At 44.5% G+C, this 26,468-nt stretch overlaps 1 protein-coding gene across 2 annotated transcripts in view; it reads right to left on the bottom strand.

Moving 5' to 3' along the window:
- Nucleotides 1-26,468, bottom strand: part of TESPA1 (thymocyte expressed, positive selection associated 1) — a 913,752-nt gene that overhangs the window by 231,127 nt on the left and 656,157 nt on the right. For both annotated transcript variants that reach the window (XM_069653203.1, XM_069653204.1), the window contains one exon: nt 17,427-17,525. In XM_069653203.1, the coding sequence (XP_069509304.1) occupies nt 17,427-17,525 (99 nt within the window). The remainder of the gene's footprint in view (nt 1-17,426; nt 17,526-26,468) is intronic.

Genomic DNA, 26,468 nt, shown 5'->3' with positions numbered 1-26,468 from the left:
TTGTTTATTTGCGAACATTTCAGGACACTGCGAGTGTTCTTAGAACACATTCAACTTGCCAGCGAACAATACGGACTATGCCTTCAGGACACCCCCTACGAACATTCCAGGACACCGCGAGTGTTCTTAGAAATGTCTTCAGAACACCCCCATTTTGTCTATTTGCGAACATTTCAGGACACCGTGAGTGTTCTTAGAACACATTCAACTTGACAGAGAACAATACGGACAGCGTCCTCAGGACACCCCCTACGAACATTCCCCGGACACCGCGAGTGTTCTTAGAAGCGTCTTGAGATCACCACCATCTTGTTTATTTGCGAACATTTCAGGACACCGCGAGTGTTCTTAGAACACATTCAACTTGACAACGAACAATACGGACAGTGTCCTCAGAACACCCCCATTTCGTTTATTTGCGAACATTTCAGGACACCATGAGTGTTCTAAGAACACATTCAACTTGACAGAGAACAATACGGACAGCATCTTGAGGACACCCCCTACGAACATTCCCCGGACACAGCGAGTGTTCTTACAAGCGTCTTCAGAACACCACCATCTTGTTTATTTGCGAACATTTCAGGACACTGCGAGTGTTCTTAGAACACATTCAACTTGACAGAGAACAATACGGACAGCGTCCTCAGGACACCCCCATTTTGTTTATTTGCGAACATTTCAGGACACCGCAAGTGTTCTTAGAACACATTCAACTTGTCAGCCATAACCCCATTCATATTTGCGAACATTTCAGGACACAGCGAGTGTTCGACAACGTCTTCAGAACACCCCCATTTTGTGTATTTGCGAACATTTCAGGACACCGCGAGTGTTCTTAGAACATATTCAACTTGACAACGAAGAATACGGACAGTGTCCTCAGGACACCCCCATTTTGTTTATTTGCGAACATTTCAGGACATTGCGAGTGTTCTTAGAACACATTCAACTTGCCAGCGAACAATATGGACTACGCCTTCAGGACACCCCCTACGAACATTCCAGGACACCGGGAGTGTTCTTGGAAACGTCTTCAGAACACACCCATTTTGTTTATTTGCGAACCTTTCAGGACACTGTGAGTGTTCTTAGAACACATTCAACTTGACAAAGAACAATACGGACAGCGTCCTCAGGACACCCCCATTTCGTTTATTTGCGAACATTTCAGGACACCATGAGTGTTCTAAGAACACATTCAACTTGACAGAGAACAATACAGACATCATCCTCAGGACACCCCCATTTTGTTTATTTGCAAACATTTCAGGACACTGCGAGTGTTCTTAGAACACATTCAACTTGCCAGTGAACAATATGGACTACGCCTTCAGGACACCCCCTGCAAACATTCCAGGACACCGGGAGTGTTCTTGGAAACGTCTTCAGAACACCCCCATTTTGTTTATTTGCGAAAATTTCAGGACACCGCGAGTGTTCTTAGAACACATTCAACTTGACAGAGAAAAATACGGACAGCGTCTTCAGGACACCCCCTACGAACATTCCCCGGACACCGCGAGTGATCTTAGAAGCGTCTTCAGAACACCACCATCTTGTTTATTTGCGAACATTTCAGGACACCGCGAGTGTTCTTAGAACACATTCAACTTGACAGAGAAGAACACGGACAGCGTCCTCAGGACACCCCCATTTTGTTTATTTGCGAACATTTCAGGACACAGGGAGTGTTCGACAACGTCTTCAGAACACCCCCATTTTGTGTATTTGCAAACATTTCAGGACACCGCGATAGTTCTTGGAACACTTTCAACTTGACAACGAACAATACGGACAGTGTCCTTAGGACACCCCCATTTTGTTTATTTGCGAACATTTCAGGACACTGCGAGTGTTCTTAGAACACATTCAACTTGCCAGCGAAAAAATACGGACTACGCCTTCAGTACACCCCCTATGAACATTCCAGGACACCGGGAGTGTTCTTGGAAACGTCTTCAGAACACCCCCATTTTGTTTATTTGCGAACATTTCAGGACACCGCAAGTGTTCTTAGAACACATTCAACTTGACAGAGAACAATACGGACTACGCCTTCAGGACACCCCCTACAAACATTCCAGGACACCGGGAGTGTTCTTGGAAACGTCTTCAGAACACCCCCATTTTGTTTATTTGCGAACATTTCAGGACACCGCGAGTGTTCTTAGAACACATTCAACTTGACAGAGAAAAATACGGACAGCGTCTTCAGGACACCCCCTACGAACATTCCCCGGACACCGCGAGTGATCTTAGAAGCGTCTTCAGAACACCACCATCTTGTATATTTGCGAACATTTCAGGACACCGCGAGTGTTCTTAGAACACATTCAACTTGACAGAGAAGAACACGGACAGCGTCCTCAGGACACCCCCATTTTGTTTATTTGCGAACATTTCGGGACACAGCGAGGGTTCGACAACGTCTTCAGAACACCCCCATTTTGTGTATTTGCGAACATTTCAGGACACCGCGAGTGTTCGACAACATCTTCAGAACACCCCCATTTTGTGTATTTGCGAACGTTTCAGGACACCGCGATAGTTCTTAGAACACTTTCAACTTGACAACGAACAATATGGACAGTGTCCTCAGGATACCCCCATTTTGTTTATTTGCGAACATTTCAGGACACTGCGAGTGTTCTTAGAACACATTCAACCTGCCAGCGAACAATACGGACTATGCCTTCAGGACACCCCCTACGAACATTCCAGGACACCGCGAGTGTTCTTAGAAATGTCTTCAGAACACCCCCATTTTGTCTATTTGCGAACATTTCAGGACACCGTGAGTGTTCTTAGAACACATTCAACTTGACAGAGAACAATACGGACAGCGTCCTCAGGACACCCCCTACGAACATTCCCCGGACACCGCGAGTGTTCTTAGAAGCGTCTTGAGATCACCACCATCTTGTTTATTAGCGAACATTTCAGGACACCGCGAGTGTTCTTAGAACACATTCAACTTGACAACGAACAATACGGACAGTGTCCTCAGAACACCCCCATTTCGTTTATTTGCGAATATTTCAGGACACCATGAGTGTTCTAAGAACACATTCAACTTGACAGAGAACAATATGGACAGCGTCTTGAGGACACCCCCTACGAACATTCCCCGGACACAGCGAGTGTTCTTACAAGCGTCTTCAGAACACCACCATCTTGTTTATTTGCGAACATTTCATGACACTGCGAGTGTTCTTAGAACACATTCAACTTGACAGAGAACAATACGGACAGCGTCCTCAGGACACCCCCATTTTGTTTATTTGCGAACATTTAAGGACACCGCAAGTGTTCTTAGAACACATTCAACTTGTCAGCCACAACCCCATTCATATTTGCGAACATTTCAGGACACAGCGAGTGTTCGACAACGTCTTCAGAACACCCCCATTTTGTGTATTTGCGAACATTTCAGGACACCGCGAGTGTTCTTAGAACATATTCAACTTGACAACGAAGAATATGGACTACGCCTTCAGGACACCCCCTACGAACATTCCAGGACACCGGGAGTGTTCTTGGAAACGTCTTCAGAACACACCCATTTTGTTTATTTGCGAACCTTTCAGGACACTGTGAGTGTTCTTAGAACACATTCAACTTGACAAAGAACAATACGGACAGCGTCCTCAGGACACCCCCATTTCGTTTATTTGCGAACATTTCAGGACACCATGAGTGTTCTAAGAACACATTCAACTTGACAGAGAACAATACAGACATCATCCTCAGGACACCCCCATTTTGTTTATTTGCAAACATTTCAGGACACTGCGAGTGTTCTTAGAACACATTCAACTTGCCAGTGAACAATATGGACTACGCCTTCAGGACACCCCCTACGAACATTCCAGGACACCGGGAGTGTTCTTGGAAACGTCTTCAGAACACCCCCATTTTGTTTATTTGCGAAAATTTCAGGACACCGCGAGTGTTCTTAGAACACATTCAACTTGACAGAGAAAAATACGGACAGCGTCTTCAGGACACCCCCTACGAACATTCCCCGGACACCGCGAGTGATCTTAGAAGCATCTTCAGAACACCACCATCTTGTTTATTTGCGAACATTTCAGGACACCGCGAGTGTTCTTAGAACACATTCAACTTGACAGAGAAGAACACGGACAGCGTCCTCAGGACACCCCCATTTTGTTTATTTGCGAACATTTCAGGACACAGGGAGTGTTCGACAACGTCTTCAGAACACCCCCATTTTGTGTATTTGCAAACATTTCAGGACACCGCGATAGTTCTTGGAACACTTTCAACTTGACAACGAACAATACGGACAGTGTCCTTAGGACACCCCCATTTTGTTTATTTGCGAACATTTCAGGACACCGGGAGTGTTCTTGGAAACGTCTTCAGAACACCCCCATTTTGTTTATTTGCGAACATTTCAGGACACCGCAAGTGTTCTTAGAAAACATTCAACTTGACAGAGAAAAATACGGACAGCGTCTTCAGGACACCCCCTACGAACATTCCCCGGACACTGCGAGTGATCTTAGAAGCGTCTTCAGAACACCACCATCTTGTTTATTTGCGAACATTTCAGGACACCGCGAGTGTTCTTAGAACACATTCAACTTGCCAGTGAACAATACGGACTACGCCTTCAGGACACCTCCTACGAACATTCCAGGACACCGGGAGTGTTCTTGGAAACGTCTTCAGAACACCCCCATTTTGTTTATTGCGAACATTTCAAGACACCGCGAGTGTTCTTAGAACACATTCAACTTGACAGAGAAAAATACGGACGGCGTCTTGAGGACACCCCCTACGAAAATTCCCCGGACACCTCAAGTGATCTTAGAAGCGTCTTTAGAACACCACCATCTTGTTTATTTGCGAACATTTCAGAACACCGCGAGTGTTCTTAGAACAGATTCAACTTGACAGAGAAGAACACGGACAGCGTCCTTAGGACACCCCCATTTTGTTTATTTGCGAACATTTCAGGACACAGGGAGTGTTCGACAACGTCTTCAGAACACCCCCATTTTGTGTATTTGCGAACATTTCAGGACACCGCGATAGTTCTTAGAACACTTTCAACTTGACAACGAACAATACGGACAGTGTCCTCAGGACACCCCCATTTTTTTTCATTTGCGAACATTTCAGGACACTGTGAGTGTTCTTAGAACACATTCAACTTGCCAGCGAACAATACGGACTACGCCTTCAGGACACCCCCTATGAACATTCCAGGACACCGGGAGTGTTCTTGGAAACGTCTTCAGAACACCCCCATTTTGTTTATTTGCGAACATTTCAGGACACCGCAAGTGTTCTTAGAACACATTCAACTTGACAGTGAAAAATACGGACAGCGTCTTCAGGACACCCCCTACGAACATTCCCCGGACACCGCGAGTGTTCTTAGAAGCGTCTTCAGAACACCACCATCTTGTTTATTTGCGAACATTTCAGGACACCGCGAGTGTTCTTAGAACACATTCAACTTGACAGAGAACAACACGGACAGCGTCCTCAGGACACCCCCATTTTGTTTATTTGCAAACATTTCAGGACACCGCGATAGTTCTTAGAACACTTTCAACTTGAAAACGAACAATACGGACAGTGTCCTCAGGACACCCCCATTTTGTTTATTTGCGAACATTTCAGGACACTGCGAGTGTTCTTAGAACAAATTCAACTTGCCAGCGAACAATACAGACTACGCCTTCAGGACACCCCCTACGAACATTCCAGGACACCGCGAGTGTTCTTAGAAACGTCTTCAGAACACCCCCATTTTGTTTATTTGCAAACATTTCAGGACACCGTGAGTGTTCTTAGAACACATTCAACGTGACAGAGAACAATACGGACAGCGTCCTCAGGACACCCCCTACGAACATTCCCCGGACACCGCGAGTGTTCTTAGAAGCGTCTTGAGAACACCACCATCTTTTTATTTGCGAACATTTCAGGACACCGCGAGTGTTCTTAGAACACATTCAACTTGACAACGAACAATATGGACAGTGTCCTCAGAACACCCCCATTTCGTTTATTTGCGAACATTTCAGGACACCATGAGTGTTCTAATAACACATTCAACTTAACAGAGAACAATACGGACAGCGTCCTCAGGACACCCCCTACGAACATTCCCCGGACACCGCGAGTGTTCTTAGAAGCGTCTTCAGAACACCACCATCTGGTTTATTTGCGAACATTTCAGGACACCGCGAGTGTTCTTAGAACACATTCAACTTGACAGAGAACAATACGGACAGCGTCCTCAGGACACCCCCATTTTGTTTATTTGCGAACATTTCAGGACACTGCGAGTGTTCTTAGAACACATTCAACTTGTCAGCCACAACCCCATTCATATTTGTGAACATTTCAGGACACAGCGAGTGTTCGACAACGTCTTCAGAACACCCCCATTTTGTGTATTTGTGAACATTTCAGGACACTGCGAGTGTTCTTAGAACATATTCAACTTGACAACGAACAATACGGACAGCATCCTCAGGACACCCCCATTTTGTTTATTTGCGAACATTTCAGGACACTGCGAGTGTTCTTAGAACAGTTTCAGTTTGCTTGCGAACAAAACGGACACATATTGAGTCCTCAGAACACCCCCATTCAGTTTATTTAGAACATTTCAGAACACCCGTGATGTCCGCAGACAAATCGAACACAAAAAGAACGTCTAACACATTAAAAAAAGTTGAAAGTGTTCTAAGAACTATCTCATACACTCCCACCCTCCCCAAACACTCCTACACACCAACACACTCTACTAAATACAAATTTTGAACAAAGTTTCACCACGCTGTCCGCGGACGACCGCGATTCCAAGATGTCGGGCGCTACCGAAAATCTGACGCGCTTCACGCCGTTCAATCAGCGAACACGTTGCATGTCCGCGAATATCACGCAAGCCGATTGCCAATCAGGACACTGTCCGCGGAGCAAACAGGGAAGTGTGTCCGCGGACCAAACACAGATATTCACCAAATTTGCAAAAGCACGCTTTCGGGACCAAGCCGCTGCTCCTGGTCCAAATTTGGTGAAAATCCGTCCAGGGTTTGGGCTGTAGACGCGAACAAAAATGTTTTCCCATTCAGTCTGTGGGAAAAAAAAAAAGTTTTGGGACCCCCCTATAACTTTGCCCCCCCTGGACGAATCCTCACCAAACTTTGCAAAAAAATTCAGAGTGACCCAAATACTTTTTTTGCAACGTTTGGTGAGGATCCGTCCAGGGAGAGTGAAGTTATAAGCCGCCCAAAAAGTGCTCTTCCTATGGAAACAGCAACTTAACCATAACTACATGGCCACTACCGTGGCCATGTAATATATATATATATATATATATACATATGATACATTACTCACTGTGATCGTATTTCTGATGCTTGTATCTGCTTAGATTCACATGGTATGCATAGGCCGACATCCAGTGGAAGCTGCAGAGTATCACAGTTGTTGTTTTCGAAACTCGAAAAGGGACGTCGACAGGTCATGCCAGTAATACTATCCCTAGTGTGACCTCCACTGTACCCATGGTCCTTCACACGCCAAGGTCTCCTAGATTGTTTTGTTTCTGACATAAGGTGCATGAAGTGTAGCATGAAGTGTAGCATGAGTACAGGTGTATCCAAGCAGATACATATCAGAGAAGCTCATTTAACATCTATGCACCTTCTTTCAGGGGAGGAAGGGTGGGCACATGTGAATCTAAGCAGATACAAGCATCAGAAATATGATTACGGTGAGTAATGTATCCCTTCTGAGGCTTGTGGAATCAGCTTAGATCACATGCTATGCATAGATTAGCGAGCAGTGTTAGGAGAAGGTGGTGGGTCGTAAGAAGGTTCAGCAGCAAATAGATATTTTAGAACTGCTTGTCCCACCTGTGTATCTGCTTTGGAATGAATGTCAATGCAGTAGTGCTGAGTGAAAGTGTGTACTGAGCTCCATGTAGCTGCTTTGCAAATGCTGTCTAAGGGGACATTTGTGATAGAGTAGCGCCTGTGCTCCTTGTGGGGTGAGCTCTTGGTGTGAAAAGCAGTGGCTTGTTTGATAATGAATAGCACAGTTGTATGCATCTGACAATACATCTAGAGATGGCATTTTTGGAAATGTGGTCTCCTTCTCTGCCTGGTGCTATGGAAACAAACAGTTGGTCTGTTTTCCTAAGCGGCCTGGTTTTGTTTACGTAGTAAAGGACCACCTTCCTTACATCTAGTGTGTGGAGTTTTACTTCAGCTGAGCTAGTTGGGTTCTGAAAGAAAGTCGGTAGCTCAATGTATTGGTTCACGTGCAATTTGGAAATAAACTTAGGAGAGAACCTAGGATGCGTTTGTAAAACCAGTTTGTCTTTGTGTATGACAAAGAAAGGGTACCACACTGACAATGCTTGCAATTCACTAACCCTTCTTATGGAAGTAATAGCCACTAAGAAGGCAGACTTGTAAGTCAGGTGTGTAAGACTTGATTTATGTATAGGCTCAAATGGCGTCCCCATGAGCTTTGCGAGTACTGCGTTGAGATCCCAGCCTGGCTGTGGGTTTGAAATTGGAGGGTGGAGTCTCTTTACTCCGTCCATGAATGCCTTCATGACCGGCACCTTCCACCACAATACTTTATTCTAGGTGGGGGTGTAAGCCGATAAGACTGCCATGTGGAGCGTTATAGAGTTGAAATGTGGGAAGGAGTATATTATATGGTGTTAATTTGTTTAGACTGGCACCAAATTACAAATCTCATCCACTTGTCGAAATAACAGTGTCTGGTGTTTGGTTTTCGTGCCTCCTTGAGGATATCCATACACCTCTATGGTAGATTAAGATGTCCGAACTCTATGACCTCAGGAACCATGCTGCCAAGTTCATTGAGTGTGGTTGAGGGTGCACTGTTATTCGCCTGTGTTATTTCAATAGATTGGTTTGGCACGGGAGTTGACGAGATTGCACATTGACAGTTTGCGCAGATGTGGATACCATGGCTGTCTTGCCCACATGGGAGTAACTAGGATGAGCGTCATCTTGTTCACTACCCTGCTCATTAAAGGAGTTTGGGGAAACGCGTAAGCACATTTCCCTGACCAGCTCATCCATAGGGCATTCCCCTTTGAGTCTGGTTGGGGGAACCTAGACGCAAAGTCTGCGCATTGCTTGTTTTCTCTTGTAGTGAACAAGTCTAGCATGGGGTAACCCCACAGTGAAAAGATGTGGTCTACAACACTTGGCTTTAGTTGCCACTCGTTTTCCTCTGATAGAGGATCTCTGCTCAGAGAGTCTGCTAGAGTGTTGAGTACCCCTGGAATGTGTTGGGAGGATAGGATCAACCCCGTCTGAGTGCCCATTTCCATATTTTCTGTGCCGGCTTGGACTGATTTGGAGAGTGTGTCCCCCCCTGCTTGTTGACATAGAACTTTGCAGTGGTGCTGTCTGTTGGGATTTGAACTGACTAGTTTGTTAGCTGTGCTTCGAATGCTTGAAGTGCTTTGATTAATGCTAGGAGTTCCAACAGGTGGATGTGGTTCTGTGCAGTGATGTGAGTCCACAGACCGTGTGCTGTGTGGTGAAGGTAGTATGCCCCCCACTCAGTGAGTGATGCGTCTGTTGTAATGACCGCTTGCGCTTCTGGGCTGTGGAAGGGTTTTCCATTAACAGGTTCTCCTTTTTCCACCAGCATAGATTCGGTATTAGCGTTGGAGAAACGACCACTAGATCGGAAGGATAGCTCTGAGGCAACGTGCTCACCTTGGAAGCAAGTTGACACAGAGCCACACAGGTTCAGTCTCCGGGTCAGCATTTAGAAACCTCTGGGTATTAAGCGGGTTATAAATAACCTATCATATCATATCATATCATCCCACTGACCGCTTGCCTAAGACCAGTGTTTCGCCAACCACTCCTGCATGGGACGCATGCACAGATGTACATGTGGTACCAGGTAAATGCACAATGCCATCATGCCTAGTAATCGCATTGCTTTGTGTACGCTTATCTGGTGACCGGCTAGCTACAGAGTTATTTGCAATAGCATGTTCTGAACCCTCTCCATGGATGGAAAGACCAACCCTGCTTGCGTGTTTAAGACAGCTCCTAGGAACTGTTTTCTTGTGTTTGACAGAAGGCTTGACTTTTTCTCGTTTATTGAGAAGGCCAATTGGAATTGAAGGTTTATGGTTCTTTGCGTGTTTTGCTTATAAAGATGGGGTGATTCCTCTGTGATCATCCAGTCGTCCAGGTACGGGTACACTGGGATTGCCTCCCTGCGCAGGTGAGCTGCCACCACTGCTAGTAACTTGGTGAATACCCTTGGAGCAGACACTATTCTGAAGAGTAGCGAAATGGTAGTGCTGGTTTGCTATTTGGAAATGCAAGAGTTTTCTGTGTGCTGGGAACATTGAACTATAAAAATAGGCATCTTTCATATCCAGTTTTGCCATGTAATCTTCCCGCTTTAGCAGGGGGATTACATCTTGTAGCGTTGTCATGCAGAATTTTTGTGGCTTTACATAAGTGTTTGCAGGGCATAAGTCTAACACTGGGCACATAGATAGATCTTTTTTTTGGCACAAGGAAGTAGGTTGAATAGATACCGTTGTTTACCTCATTCGCTGGTATGATCTCTATGGCATCTTTGCGTAGCAGCGCACATACTTCTTTGAGAAGGATGAGTTGTTTGTCTCTCGTCTCTCGTTCATCTTCTTTAACACGGGGGATGGTTTGATAGCTTTTGGCTAAGCTCCACACAATAACCTCCCGCAACTGACGATAACACCCACTTGTCTGTGGTGATTTCCTCCCATGCGTGGGTGAAGTGTGAGATGGACCCTTGTACTGAAGAGGCATGGGAGGGGATCTGTAGCGGCCTGTCATTGCATAGGAGGTGTACCTCCACCTCTAGAAGTTGAGGACCTCCCCCGGCCACGAGATCGGCACTGGCCTCTTTGGTATCCCTGTGAGGCTTGGCCCTGGTTGTTATTCCAGGATGAGTCCTGACCGTTTCCATACCCGGAGCCTCTCTGAGAGTTTTGGTCACAAAACCAACAAAAATTGCTTCCGCCTCTCTGGCCTGGTGGTTTGTTCATTAACTGGCCTAGAGATTTTACGGTGTCACATTCTTCCTTGGCTGACTTTAATGTGTCTTCTACGGCCTTGCTGAATAAGACTGTAGATTCCAATGGCATATTAAGTAGTATAGCCTGGGTCTCAAGTTTAAAGCCAGATTGGCGAAGCCACGCATGGCGCTTGATTATGGTCCCTTCGACAATAATCTTGCCCACATTGTCTGTGGCATCTAGATTGTTCTTAAGAATGCAACTTGATGTTGCTTTGCCGTCCGCTGCTACCAGGGATAGTTGTGACTTTAGAGGCTTGGGAGCAGATGCTATCAGAGTAGTTATCTTGTTCCCTTAGTCGCAATTATAACTTGCCAACAGCGTCAAATTATTGATGCTCCTTGTTTGTAAAGCTTCCGAAGTCACTACCTTTCTGCCCATTGTGTAGGGATTTTTGCTCTCCTTATCTGGGGGTGCCTGTGAAGAGTCTAACCTTGTCCCTGCCCATTTACGGGTTACGGTAACCACGAGTGAATCTGTCTTGAGCTGGGCCCTGATGTAGAGTGGGTCAGATGGCGGTAGGTGGAAAAGTTTTTCAATCAGTCGGTTGACTGCCCATGTCTTGTTAGGTGTCTCCAGGGAAGGTTGAATCCTTATTTGTAAAGATTTTAGAATAGGGATGTATTGGGTGGCAGCCTTCTTGTCCCCCAATATATCTTCTACAAAGTCCTTGTCTACATGAGGTTCTTGGGTTTGCATACCAAAGTGCTCAGCTGCCTTGATTAACATGTCATTATGGAGAGGCTGATTGTCCACTGGTGAACCGGCCACTGGCAAATCCTGCTGAATTGGTGAGGCAAGCTTATACACCTCCTCCTCATCATCAACATAATAATGATCAGTCTCTTCATAGGTCACATTATCATCCACGTCTGTGTGAACATCATACAGATCACCTTGTATTGGTTGGACTGGACTTGGAAGAGGGAGAGTATCAGGTTGAGCTTTTTTATCTGGGAGTTGGGGGTGGAAGCCTCAGCTGTAGGAGGTGTATTCTGAAAATTCTGGTATTCCTGTGGGTTTATTTCAAAGAAATTTGCCATAAAGGTCATCCTAGTCATGACCCTGTCTATGTCTTCCGCAGTCTATGTGGCTTAACTGGGAATGACACCAGGGAAATGAGGGGTAGTCTTATGTAGGCTGGGCCAAAGTATGCGGCTGTCCTTTGTTCTTTAATGCTTCTGCCAAGGAACCTTCCTCCTGTGGCACAGAGTGTTTCTCCCTATGAGCAGGGGTAGACTTGTCCTTACTAGGCTTATCTTTATGATTGGGGCTCTTGGAGGAGTGTTTTCTGGAGTTTTGGGATTTTTAGCTGGCTCTCAGGGACATGTTTTCTCACTAGGTGTGCTAAAATAGTGTTCTTGTAGTTTACAGCTGTTTTCTATGTGTGATGTCGACTTTTGACCATGGGGCGAACCGCAGCCTCGTCTCTCGACGTTCAGTGCTCGGTCGATGTTTTGCAGACAGCGTCTTGCTTGTCTTTGGACTTGTGGGGCCAGTCATGGGGCGATTGAGACTTTGAGTGCCCAGAGGACAGGGATTCTGTAGATACCCCCCTCGGAGACGCCGTGTGTGGGCGTTTGGCTGACGATGTCGATCCCTTGCCCCGGGATGTGTATTTAGTGTCGGGGGTTGTGGTAGTGCTTTTGCTGCTGGGTGTCACCCCCATAACAGAAACCCTGGCCTGTCTTTTGAGGTTGGGGGCCTGCACTTGGGAACCTAACGGTTCCCCGTCAGCTTCGCTGTCTATGGGCCTCATTACGACCCAGGCGGTAAATTACCGCCTGGGGCGTGACTTTACCACCATGGCGTAAACTATGTTTACGCCATGGTGGTAGGCGGACTTACCGCCCCATTCCGAGGTCGGCGGGGCGGTAAGTCCCCAATCCCCATTTACCCTTCCCCATTCCCATTTTTGCCCCATAGGGCATAATGGGAGTGGGGAAGGCGTTAATTACGCCACCGTAAATTACGGTGGCGTAATTAACTCCATGGTCCCTTAGCGCCATGGATTTTAACACCTGCTAAAAGCAGGTGTTAAATCCGCCATGGCGCTAAGGGACCTCGTACTTAGGCGGTAAGGGTCGGCGCTGTTTACGGCGCCGTAAACCCCTTCCCGCCTGAGTTGTAATGAGGGCCTATGAAGACCGCAACACTGCCATCACTGAAGGCTCTATCCATGTCCATGGTGGCCTTGGCCTGCATGGCATGATGGGCCCAGCGTTTAGTTCTCCGGTACTGAAGAGTTTTTGGTTTGAAGAGCTTGCAGGCTCGACACTGTCCCTTGTCGTGATCACGCGCTAGACACATGTTGCACACCCAGTGCTTGTCTATCCACAGGAATTTTTTATTGCACGTGGGGCAAAATTTAAATTGGTTTTCTCCTTGTATAAGGGGAATGGCAGCCGGGCAACAATGGGAAAAGAGGGGAAAATGCATTCTACAATGACCACCCCCTATTCTCCCTACTTTAGGGCTTAAGCCCGGTGCGTCCTTCCAAGGCCGAAAGGGTCAGTCGATTCTGGAATTTGTCCAACGTTCGTCTTTTCCACCGCGTCGATGAATTAGTCAAAGTCGGTTTGGAAAAGGACAGAAAGAGTAACTAGTCTGAATGTTTTCATAAGCAAATGGCTTTAGTCGAAATGAACTCTGAGATAAGCATCCATCACAATGGCGGAAAAAAACAATCTGAGGGACCTCGACGCGTGAAGGACCATGTGTAAAGTGGATGTCCCTTTTCGAGTTTCGAAAACAACTGTAATGCGCTGCAGCTTCCACTAGATGTCGGCCTATGCATAGCATGTGATCTAAGCAGATTACACGAGCCTCAGAAATATATATATATATATATATATATATATATATATATATATATATATATATATATATATGTCTTTAGATTTTTTGATTTCATTAGTTACCTGTGATCTTCAGCTTCTTGTGTGTTCTTAAAGGCAGAATAAATATCAGTATATTTGTACATTAGTGTCTAACTTGAATTGTTGGGTGTTGCCCCGTATGGTCTCTATAGCCCTAGACCACTTAGACCGCTCCCACACTTTTCCTGACTAAACCTTCACTGCTCATTAAACATTACCTTGATTGGGTTTTGGCTTCGCAGTGGCTTCCCTGTTCACCATAACTAGGGTGGCATCCTAATTTCTTCCCCCCAACGTTTAGAAATTCATCTTAACAACATACACTTCCAACATGCTTCGATCAACACCACAGGTAAGACCACTTTACATTACAGAACAGTTCCTGAACGCATGCAATCATTTAATTCATTGTCCCATACACAACAGTAACAATACAGTCAGCAGTGTGAGCTTCCCACGCACCACAGGAAAGGTAAAACACATTCAATTGCACTGTACATGTCTCTTTCACACACAACAGATGCATCAGAAAGTATGTACAAAATTAGCAGCAGGGGTGCAAGCATTCATCAAAAAGAATAACAGTTTGAGAGATTGTTAGATGGCATGGCTTTAAGTGTTCCTTAAAAGTTGATCTTCACCATTGCTGTTTAATAAACTTCCTTGTACCCATGAAAGTGTCTACACCTGGAGCAAAGTCAGGCATATCAAATCTTTGGCTGGGCACACACGCCCAAAATAACATATGATGTGAGATTTACCAAGAAGGAAACACATACCATGTAGTTGGAATTGAAACGGGACAATGTGGAGTAAAGATAACAAAGATGCAATGTGCGCTTTCTGATGGTCCTGACATGAATGGCAAATCATCAGTCCTGGTTAAGAAAGTGGTCAAGGACATCATCAGCTTGGTTCAAGATGATGGCCAAGTTGGTAATGCCCAAATATCCATGATGTGTCTGTGCCACTTCTAATCAGAGTAAAGTGTATCTTTGCAAGATACGAGAAAAGTGCCCAGAAGACTAAAAGAGCAACACAAGGTGCATCTTCAAGTGCCCCTTCTCTCTAACTCTACTCAACAACTGCCAGTTTGGACCTGCTACAAAGTGGTTGAGCTAAAGAGACATTAATGTAGGTGGGGTTAAACTTTTGCCTTCTTATTTGACATTGCTGAGCAGACCAAATCACTAACTCACTCAGATGGGATATGCCAGGTCACACAGCTCTTGGTAGGCGGCAATGGAGATTAAACAAATCATGGGATTTTCAGCCAACATTGAGGGCGAGACAGAGCTTAAGAACTGACCAGGGTTTGAGTGACAGGCTGGAAGAGATTCAGGAAACTGAATACGTCCCCTGGGACAGGCAGTGGTCAAAGAGAAATGGTTGTCTAACAATGTTAAGGATTTGGAGTTTGTTGCTTAATTCCTACCCGGATTATGTTTCTGCATTTCCAAGTTGTGGTGGATCTGTTGAACAGAATATAACCTTGTATGTGTTGGAACTGGTGGCTGAGTAATGCAGTGTATTGCTTCTTTCATTATCAATGCTTGGATGGTGACTTCATCAAGATACAGTAGTGGGCCCTCCACGGAGCAATTAATTCGAAGGGGTAGACAGTAAGGTTGAGTTATTTCATCTTTCCAGGAATGAAGTATTGTATACAAATTCAATCTCATATCTTTCAAGCCTGTGTGTGATTTCTCTCCCCTCTGTTTTTTGGTCCAGGCCTAATGTTTCTTAAGATGAGATAGCTAGTTCATGTCGAGTTGCCCTAGATAACTAGAAGGTAATCGTGGAAGCTATCCTGTGCTTCCCAATGGGTAGAGGTATACTAAGGCAACTGCCATTTAGGCGTGGTGTGGGTGATGTGGGATTGGGGATGGGGAAAGATTCGAGACTATCAAGGCCAAACACAGCAGCTCATGTTTCAGAGTTGGTTGTTTTGCAGCAGCAGGGCCGGTCCCCAGAGCTTGGACAGGCACTCATGTGGACATTATTTACATGATGGGACACATTGTGATTTAAAGGTGCCTGGAGTGAAGCCTTTTGATGATGTATAAAGATCATAAAAGCAGATTTTCAGTGACACTTTCTAAACTTAACAGGCCGGAACCAGGAACATGTCCAGGGTTGACGATCTCTAGAGTCTACATAGGGCATCATATCAAAGGGCTGTTTGTCTCTTGGCTCAGGTTTGCATTGAAATGAAGATGTGTCTCCACTACTCTGGAAGCAGCAACTGTGTGCTTCTGACTCGGTAGGAGAGGGAATCACTGGAGTGATGCAACACTATTCACTATCTGTGGAACTATGGAAACAGTTAATTGCACAATCAGGTATAAATGGGTTAATTTCAAACTGCTAATGTCTACATACCAGAGGATTATAAGCATTGTGTAACAGGTTGTAACTTTGAATTGATATGAATGTTACCTTGGATACTTACTTGGCCAATTGTGGATACTGCAAATCTGTACATATTGGCATTAAGAAAATGGGTAGTGACAATGGGGATCATTATGAGTTAGGAGGTAACTATGCCACTATTAGCGGCATGGCTAACCCCTTACCAGGTACTGGGTCTGGGTTCCTTGAATGGGGAATTACCAGGGCATTCCGACCTTGGAGGGCCCGGTAATTCCTCATTCAAGGAACCCATCCCCATTCCCATTCGAGCCCCCCTAGGGCTCAATGTGAATGGGGAGGGTGCTAACAACAGGCCTGTTAATAACGGGCCTGTTGTTAGCACCCTGGTCTGCTTGCGGGGCCCGCTAAGGATGCCTGGTTTTACCAGGCGGCCTTCGCGGGTCCCACGAGCAGAACTTTTAACGAGGCGGTAAGGGGTTGACAGCTCCGGCACCTTTACCGGCGCTGTTAACCCCGTACCGCCTCGATCGTAATGACCTCCAATGTATTCTGTCTGCAGAAACATTATTGAAATGTTATTCTGTTTTATCTCTGGCAATACACAAACTGGCCTGTAAACATTTTTATTTTAAATCTTCCAAAACTCTCTAGAAACAAAATAGCCTTTATTACACGCACAGTACTTATAACATGCCAGTGGCCCTGCAGAAGCATGTCCTTTCCCAAGGACACTACAAATATTTTTTACGCATTAATAAACATTTTTATTTTTCATTTCCAGGTCCCATAGAACACGCCGAACATTCCATCAACACAACACTTATCAGGAGACACCTGTAATATATGCATACAATGTGTGTCCTGAGTCTTGAGGAAGCACATGATGTGAGCCACACATGCCAACGCATCAGTCTAACGTCTTCTAGCAAATAAAACCAACTTGTATAAAGACACCTAGGGTGATTGCCATGCATAATAAAGAACTTACATACATACAAATCACATTGATGGTTACCCATTAGAGGCAGTCTAATAATAAGTACCTGGAGCTTGTCTTGTTGGTCCAGCTGGATAACCCGCTGGAGGCCATGCTGTTGCCCAGTGGACCAAACCTGGAACATGATGACTTGTTCAACAGTTTCCTGCTCAGACAAATAGATAACACAACATTACTCTGTCACCCAATTCAAATGTATTCATAAAAGTAACCATCACAGGAAGCAATTCCACCTACTTTTAAATAACGTGAAAGAATATATGTGCCAGCTTGATGCCATCACATCAGCTATAATAATACTCAATTTGTGCTCACCAGCACGTGCCTTGATTACATGTGTTGTCCGGTCTACATACAGTTCACATGGGGCCTATTCTAAGCTCAGGATAAAATTAGTGTGTAACTACGACATTCTCTTCTCCAGTTTCCAGCACCACCATTCTGAAGAGTTGAAAGTATTGGAGGGGTTGGGGAGGAGTGTTGTACTTTCCAGCAGCAAAAGCTGCTAAAATGTTCCATTGTGGGGGAAACATGTGCTTCAGTGGCATAGCAGGCATTTCTTTTAAAGACTGACACTTTTCTCATTTAAGCAAGTTTTCTTAAACTTTCATTAAACTAGCAAAGTGGTGCTACAGTCTAAGAAATGCTATGTTTATAATGGGGAAAAGTGTGTATTGGAGTTTAACGAGACCTCAGTGGTGCCGTATCTGAACTCCTTTTATTGAAGTGCTAAACCAGTGCTGCTGGGAGGAGAATCCCCTGCATGTCTCTGCCCTGCATATCTGATGGTTGATAGGGCTGTTGCAAGTCATAAATCAGGTTCATGCAAAAGCTGAGGCTTTTATGTCCCTGCAACACAGTCTTCCCCTGTCAGAATATGGTGTATTTAAGAAATGTGTTGTTCCTGCTTGGAACAACACATTTCTACTTGTACACAGACTTCCTATAACTTGTAACCGTTAAGTATATTCCTGTAACATGTAACATTCTAAGAATATGAGCACCCAGATGCCTCAGGGTTAGGCACATTTTACACATGTCAAAAAAAACAAATAAATAAATAAACCTGTATAATGAACTGTGTCCTGGTGACATAGTCATGAACATGGAAGGGCCCTTCCTGTAAATACATGCGATGTTCATTAAGGTTCATGTGTCAAGTCATTCCAGAAATAGTGTCCAAAGTCTCTGTACCCCATAGAAATGGTTTGAACAACCATTCCTGATGATACACATGTTATATTCACATCACAGGCAGCAAATGTGCAACTCTGTCTAATGCATTTCGGACTGATAGTCCATCCTCAGGGAACATATTCTGCCTGCCTGCACTCATACACAATCTGAGGTATATATTTGCTCCACTGTAAACTTGAGGTCTGGCTCAGTGCCTCATAGGTATTCATGTAACTCCAAAATGGAGAGAGGAAATCTGCTCCCTCAAATCACATCTAGCAAAACAAAAGATACAAAGATTCTGCTAGAAGAAAAAAAAAGGCAAAATAAACCAGGGTGCATTGTGATTATTTTTGTTTTAACATAAATTGACATTACTTGTTAAGAAGTACTGAACCTGTTCTAATTGATTCCTGGAGAGATTTTAACCCTTCCCAGGTAATTCGCTATGTGGGGAAACTAGCTTTAGCTAGCAAGGTACAGAGCATCACAGCCAACAAATCCACAATGTTAATTTCTGTTCCAAATGTACATACACATACATACAGTACCCTAAGATATACCTAGTATTTGTATTCTGTGTTGTTTAATGGGTTGTATTTTAATTGCTTAAATACATTAAAACAAGGCGTGGAGGAGATTTCAGCAACACACAGCTTTTTTTGATGGCTTCTTGCTGCCAGATGGGAACACCTCACAGCTTTCAAACCAACACCATGAAATTGAAGCCAGGAGAACATCATTTCATACCCATACATCATAAAGCACTGTGATATAATGTGACAATATCATTTCACCATACCACTGCATGCAAGGCTCAATGCCTCTCTGAGTATATCAATGTAGGTTTCTGCTTCCAAAAGGCTTTAGCAGAGGTGGTACTTGTGACCAGTAGTCTCAGTAAGCACTGAATCTTGTGGGTGGAACAGAGCCAGGGCCCAACAGCACAGGGTTGCACTGGGAAGTTGAGGAGGATTTGTGTGACAAGAATGCAGCTCCAGCAGCATGGATACCTGCTAAGCAGGTCAGTGGCGATGAGCTGTGAAGAGGTACCCAATGTACAGTAGTTGCAGGAGGGACTGGGTTAAGGTCTGAGGTGGTGACTCTCCTACCCCGTACTTCCGTGATTAACTGTGGGAGAATGAGATTATTTATTGCAAGGCAAGGATTGAGCCCATAAAACAGGGGTTTGGAGACGGGTCCCTACATCTGGACAGCCAGAACTCAGACTTCTGACAGGTCCTGGAATAACTCAGGACCAGAGTGGTGGGAGCGCAGCATTTGTCTTTGTTTTGGCAAGGGGATTTGCTTTGTTGGAGAAGCACCAGAGGCCTGCAAACTACCGACGTAGCACCATAATGGCTTCCAGACTTGAGAGTGTTGGAGACATTGTCCAAAGCATGTGATACCATGGTAGCTCTCCTGGGATGTGACTGGCCACCATTCATGTGCCTATTCTTCCAAAATAATTCACTGGTAGGTATTTTGAAAGATGTGTCCAAAAGAGAAGAGATTGAGGCTTGCTGTTCTTGGGCAATACAGACCTACAATTCTCCTGAAAAGTAAAACCGCAGAAGCCTGTTTGGCACACCGGCTCATCACAACTCGTGATCACAATGGATCCCCAGGTTGGTGAAATGACTACTTCACCTGCATCACAGAAGGAAGTGTAAACCAAACAGTATAGTAAAGACTCCTCAAGCTATACACTCATTGTATCATCATAGACCACCGTACAACCTTTTGGTTCCTAGATCCAGACGAAATAAACAGCACAACCCCTAATTTACCAGACCTGTTTAACAGCAAAACCTCAGAGTTGATTCCCACCCCTACTACCTATCAACCATATAACAATGTGTATTTCCGGCTTGCACACAAAACAAGAACATGGAAGCAACACAGGGCATTCAATGCCACTTAGACATCGCCCATGGGCAGAATTCATGACACTATGCAGCTTGATCAATGCTGCAGCTTCTCAAAACAGAGAATGAAGATTCACAATGTATTTAGTGTAGAAGGAACAACCAACATACTCTTCATAACAGAAACCTTGTTGTCACCTGAGTACAAGGTAATAGCGCACACATCCATCCCACCAACTTCACTCTCATCCAAGTTAACTAGACCAGCAAAAGAGGAGGAGGTTGGTATCAGTGTGACACACAAAGAACACCCCAGAATATCAACCTCACACCACATGAACTTCCCAGACTCCTGATCCACCTCACACTAAACCACAAAACCAACCTTTTCTTTCTGCTCATTTACAGACCGCCATCACACAACTGAGCCATTGCAGAACATGTGGCAGATGTAATTGCTAACCTAGTGACACAATACATACATATAATAGTCCTTGGAGACTTTAACATTTGGATTGAGCAGCAAAAAGAATTGGCAACCAAAAACTTGAGCTCCTACATGGCCAGCTGTCACCTCAAGCAAATGGTCAAAAGAGTGACACACGCTGTGGGTCACACTCTCAATGCAGTATTATGTGAAGCAGGTCTAATAACCACTGCCCCACACATTCAGAAAAATGGTCTTGGGCAGCTACCCATTTCTAAATGCCATGCTAGAATTGTTTCAGATGTGGTGTGAGGTGAGAATAACATTATGCCCATTGTGTCTGTGTTGAGTTTAGGAAATTGTCCATCAACCATTAATTTATTTACATGAGGCAGGTCATCCTTTTGTATATTATTTGTGTGTCATCCACATACTTTTAACAGATAAGCCCACAACATTTTATCATCTGAATCAAAGGTTTCATATTGATGTTGAGGAGCGGTGAGAGTTTTGATCCATGGGGGACTACACAAGTAATGAATTGTGGGTTTGAAGGAGGGAGCACATTTGGAATGATCTCATCCATTGTAGAGTTGTGTTATTCAGTGTGGTATCTTCGGGCATTCTAATTTGAGTTATGTGGTTAACATTGTCAAAGGCTAATGAGGTGTACGGGTAATTAACTGATGTTGTCATCTGCTGCCGTTTTGAGGTTATCCCAAATGGAAAATAGTGTTGATTTTGTGCCTTCCATAGGTCAAAAAACAACCTGTGAGCAATCTACGATTTGGCTGTACACATAGCTTTCTAGAATTATGACTGGGTATGGAATGTTTGAGAGAGGGCAACAATTGGAAGGGTCTTCATCTGTGTTTTTTAGAAGTGGTTTAACATAAGGAGTCTTGAAAACATTTGGTACAATTCCTGTTTTGGGGGAGAAGTTCATTAATTTGTGAGAGCAGAAAGTTGATATTTACTTGTTAATGATCTGCTTATAGATGATTGGGGGGTAGGATACAATTAGCTCTGAGAGCATACCACTGTCTAACAATAAAATGAAGGATCCAGTGTAAGGCCATCCTTTGACCACAGAGCACTTGAAGGTCAAGAAGTAGAATTCCTTAAAATAAAAATCTCACTCTACCAGCCAACCAGAGACCTAAGTTAAAAAAAGAAAAATTTTAGAAACAAGAAGATTTTGCAGAGAGACACATGAAGACAAGTCAGGCAGAATGGGTTAACGGGGTCCGCTAATGGATGCGGACCCGTTATTCCCATTCTGCCTGATTACGAGGTCCCCTCGCAGGACCCGGTAAGGACGTGTGGTGAAACCAGGCATCTTTACCGGGTCCGGGTCCCACGAGGGGAACAGTGAGCTAACAACGGGCCAGTCGTAATCGGCCTGTTTTTAGCTCCCGCTCCCATTCCCATTGAGCCCTAAGGGGGCTCAATGGGAATGGGGAAGGTCCGGGCCCGGGTTCCCAGAGGGAGGAATTACCGGGCCCTCCGAACTCGGAATGGCCCGGTAATTCCCCATTCAGGGAACCCGGACCCGGTTTTGGTGGCAGCCATGCCGCCAATAGCGGCATGCCTACCGCCAAAGCCGTAATGAGGCCCTCTGCCTTTTTGACTATAGTTGCCAAACACTGGAATCTGCTACCACGGAAAATCGACACCATAGATGACTGCCTGCCTTAAACCCTGGATCTTCAGTGCTTAACAGAACAAAGGTTTACCTATATGCTTCAAGCAGCAAAAATGACACTTCTCAATAGCTTCTACATAGAACACATTGCACAGTACTCAGGAAACTAAAACAACTGGAAGTTCATGAACACATACTCTCATGCGCTCCCGAAATACACTATGACCCAACTAGTAAGGGATTTCCATTAGTTTAGGACCTTGGATTGGGTGATAGAGCAGGCCACCTGGATTTATGAGGTCCAAAAGCCCTCTGAAAACAAAAACAACTCTAAAACCCCCAAACCATCAAACACACCCGTTGCTGCACAGGTAGCAGAGGTAAATATTCATATCGATATTGGACTTGGAAACGGAGGGGCCTAAAAATACTCCTTCCACAAACACCAACAAAAAAAATGAGAGGCAGAAGTGACCTTCAGATCCAACACTATCGGGTGGTAGCCAGGCAGGGTATCAGACCAACACTCCATCTGACCCTGCCACCTATATCAGACCAGGATACAAGGGTAACAGACCCATCCGGGGGTATGTATTTACTCCCCCTGCACATGGTGGGGCCCAATCAGGTAAATACTGCCCCAGGAAACCTCCCTCAAAACTTCCCTCAGAACTTCCCTCAGGAGGGAAGAAATATTCCACTCCCCAACCTAAGTTTCTTTCCCAGATACCCTTCAAACCCCAATTTCCAGAACAATCTTCCTCTCTCTCCCAGCTTTCAGGACAATAGATTCCAAAATCAGGGAGAAGAGAGACCTAGGATGGAAGATTATCAGGGAAAATCCCAATACCCTAGCTACTCTAGGAGAAGGGACAGCTACACTTTCAGGGAGCAGCAAATATTTGAATCAAGACATCCCTACCAACCAGAAAGTATGTCTCAACTGGTGCAACAAGTCCAACACTTAACCCAAGACTTGGGTCGCATGTTGAGGGCTCAGTAGAACCTGCAACTGTACACCGATGCACAGAATAACTCAGCATCCGGGTCTGGTGCCCCGGAACAATGACGGGAAGAAACCTCCGACAACCAACAGGTTCCAGAGGAGTCGGCCCAGTTGGAAGGGAGATATGGAGCCCTAGAGGATGCTTACTTTCCCACCAGAATAAACCCCTGGAAACCTCTGAACCTGAACATAAATCGTCTACCCCTGAAAAGCTGGAACATAGGGAACAGAGGGTAAGTAGGAGAAATTGAAAGAAAAAGACAACCCACTTTGTGGAGGAAGTCCACCTTTTCCCTTTTGAAGGAGATGAATCATGGGAGGATCCAGGGAACAAAATCTTCTCTTTCAGGGATAGAGGGATCAATCGCAAGGAAAAGTGGGTCCCAAAAGATTTATACAGGGTAGGTATGGAGTCTGAAGTAGAGCAACACATTTGTAAACCCCAACAATGTCAACCAGATTACCCTGAAAGCACTGAGGTATCCTCCCCACAAACAGGTTCGGATAACTGTATCCAGGAAAAGAGAGACAGCAAAGAATGAGGGAAAAAAGGGAACTTCCTAATCCCACTTTTTCTAGATTCCCATATTCTGACACAGAATGCGCATTTTCTTTGTCCCCTCAAAGAGAGAAGGAAGATTTTATGCCTCCATAAAGGTACAGAGTCAGTGTGCATTATCAGCTCTGGTGGATACTGGATCCAAAACTACCCTCCTGTCCAAAAAGGCATTTGACCATCTAAATTCAGGAAGGGTGGAGAGTCACCAAATTCTCCTCAACCCTCTTCCAGGACAACTCCAAAACTTTAATGGGAATGAAATTTCCGTCGAAGGGTCTGCAGATCTGGAGATCAAAATTGGGCCACATAGGATGAAATACCCAGTTATCGTCGTCACTCAAGAGGGCACACCTTATCTACTGAGGAATGACCTCCTTCAGAGGTTATTGCCCCTGTTTGACTGCATGAACAACATCCTTTGCACTCAGACTAACTGGCCAATCAAATTAAAACAAAGCACAAACTATGTGAGTTTGAATGGCACATTCCACATGCTTGAACAATGGTCAGACAAAATAGTATTCCATTTTAGGAACAATCAAGTCCCAGACATCACTGTAATCTCTGTCGGAGCACAAACTGGTGATGGGAACGCTACTCCATTTTTAAACATGAATCTCTCTCACAGTTTTAAGTGGCATTCCACACTGCAAGGAAATACTCTGAAATGTTATACCAATCCAAAATCAGAAAAACACCCAAATGCCAATGCATCCGACATTTTCCCCATTTATGTAAATCAGGGAGAGGAGCCTGTTCTCACCAGAGTATGCGTGAATAAAGGAAGAAGATTAATCAGCGAAGCATTATTCAGGAAACTCCCAAAAGATCAGACCATTCCCATGTTTAAATTCATTGATGGTACATGCTAAAGATTTCCATGGGTGACAAAAGAATAGAACATAATTGTTGGGTTGTGAGAGATGTCCCCTCTGCGATTTTCTTAGGCAGTGCCATTCTCAATTGTTTCACAATTAATTTGGACTTAATTAATTACAAAGCCCGGTCCCGGCTGGTGGGTAACCCCATGGGCGTTGACATCCCTCAGAAAGCCTTTTGGTCAGCTCAATTGCTGTCATATTCGGTGGAAGTCCTAGTGAGCAAAGAGGTTACCATCTCAGGAAAGATGTGACAATTTACAATTCTCCTAAAAATTAAGCAACGACAGGACCTCAAAAACAAGGATCTGAATTATCATCTCCAACAGTAAGGTCTGTTTTTACACCTTACACCCCTAGCTGACCTAGAACATGACACCATTTGAATATTGGTGGATAACAGCGACCCTCGAAGTATCACTTTGGATGCAGACACCTTTATTGGAAGGGTGGTTGATGCTCAGAATTATTCTATAGATTTAGGTAATTAGATCATTGGACCAAATCCAAATGACTGCTTCCATATCGACGATGGTATCCCTCCAGGAAAGATTTTCACCAGTCAAGGGAGGAATTTCTTGGTGTACTCTTCCTGGACTTATAGTGTGGAAGGGGTGACATGTGACATCAGGAAGGATGCGGTGGTACTCCAAGTCAACACAACTACCTTCCAACCTTGAAACCTCATGTCCAGGCCAACAGCATAACAAGATATCTCTCCACCCAATTGGAAGATATCACAGAAATTGCCAAGCCTGAGGTCTTTCCAGGCTTTAAGCAAATGGTCAAAAAAACAAATCAATTGCCTGAGACCGAGGAGCAAAATCGGATGCTGAAACAGATGTTTTGGCATCTGTGACACATGATTACACATTGTTCTAGGATCTTCAACCTGTAGAAATTATTTCACTGTGTAAGTTGATCACTGAATAGATTCTAAGTAATCAATGAATGTAAACCAGATTGGTCCCTAAGAAGAATGTTGAACCACATGACTGTTTTACGGATTTATATAACATTGGTTTAGATTTTCCCTGTGAGCATATATATCAGTGGCTTATGTTACAAATTGGTCACTGAACGGATGGAATGTTCTTATAAATCTTAGAGTAATCAAATGAAGACCAAATTTCATCTTGAGTTACATAACTCAGTGATGCAATTACATAAACACTGTATGTATGTGGTACCCTGGATTCTGTACGACATTGATGTACGTTGTAAATAGGGGGATTTTCAGGACATCTTTGCAGTGGATTCTTATGATTATGGATGCACTGAAATACATTCAACCACTATACCTATGGACCCCGAGATGGCTCAAGTATTTGTGAAACAATACTGGTTGCCTTTCACATCTATGGAGTCCTCATGGAGATTATTAAAAATGTAGACCCATGTGGGATAATTTGTCCAATCCACAGTACCTTTAACAACCCAGTACTGGGGATACCCAAATCCAATCGCCAATGCAGACTTTGCGCAGACCTTAGGGAGTTAAATAAACGGGTTCACATGTCAAGATGGCC

The sequence above is a fragment of the Ambystoma mexicanum genome, chromosome 3q, assembly GCF_040938575.1.
Source record: "Ambystoma mexicanum isolate Mex_15411 chromosome 3q, UKY_AmexF1_1, whole genome shotgun sequence".
Lineage (NCBI taxonomy): Eukaryota > Metazoa > Chordata > Amphibia > Caudata > Ambystomatidae > Ambystoma > Ambystoma mexicanum.
The sequence above is the reverse complement of the archived record's forward strand: the minus strand, read 5'-3'. Positions and strand labels throughout refer to the sequence as shown.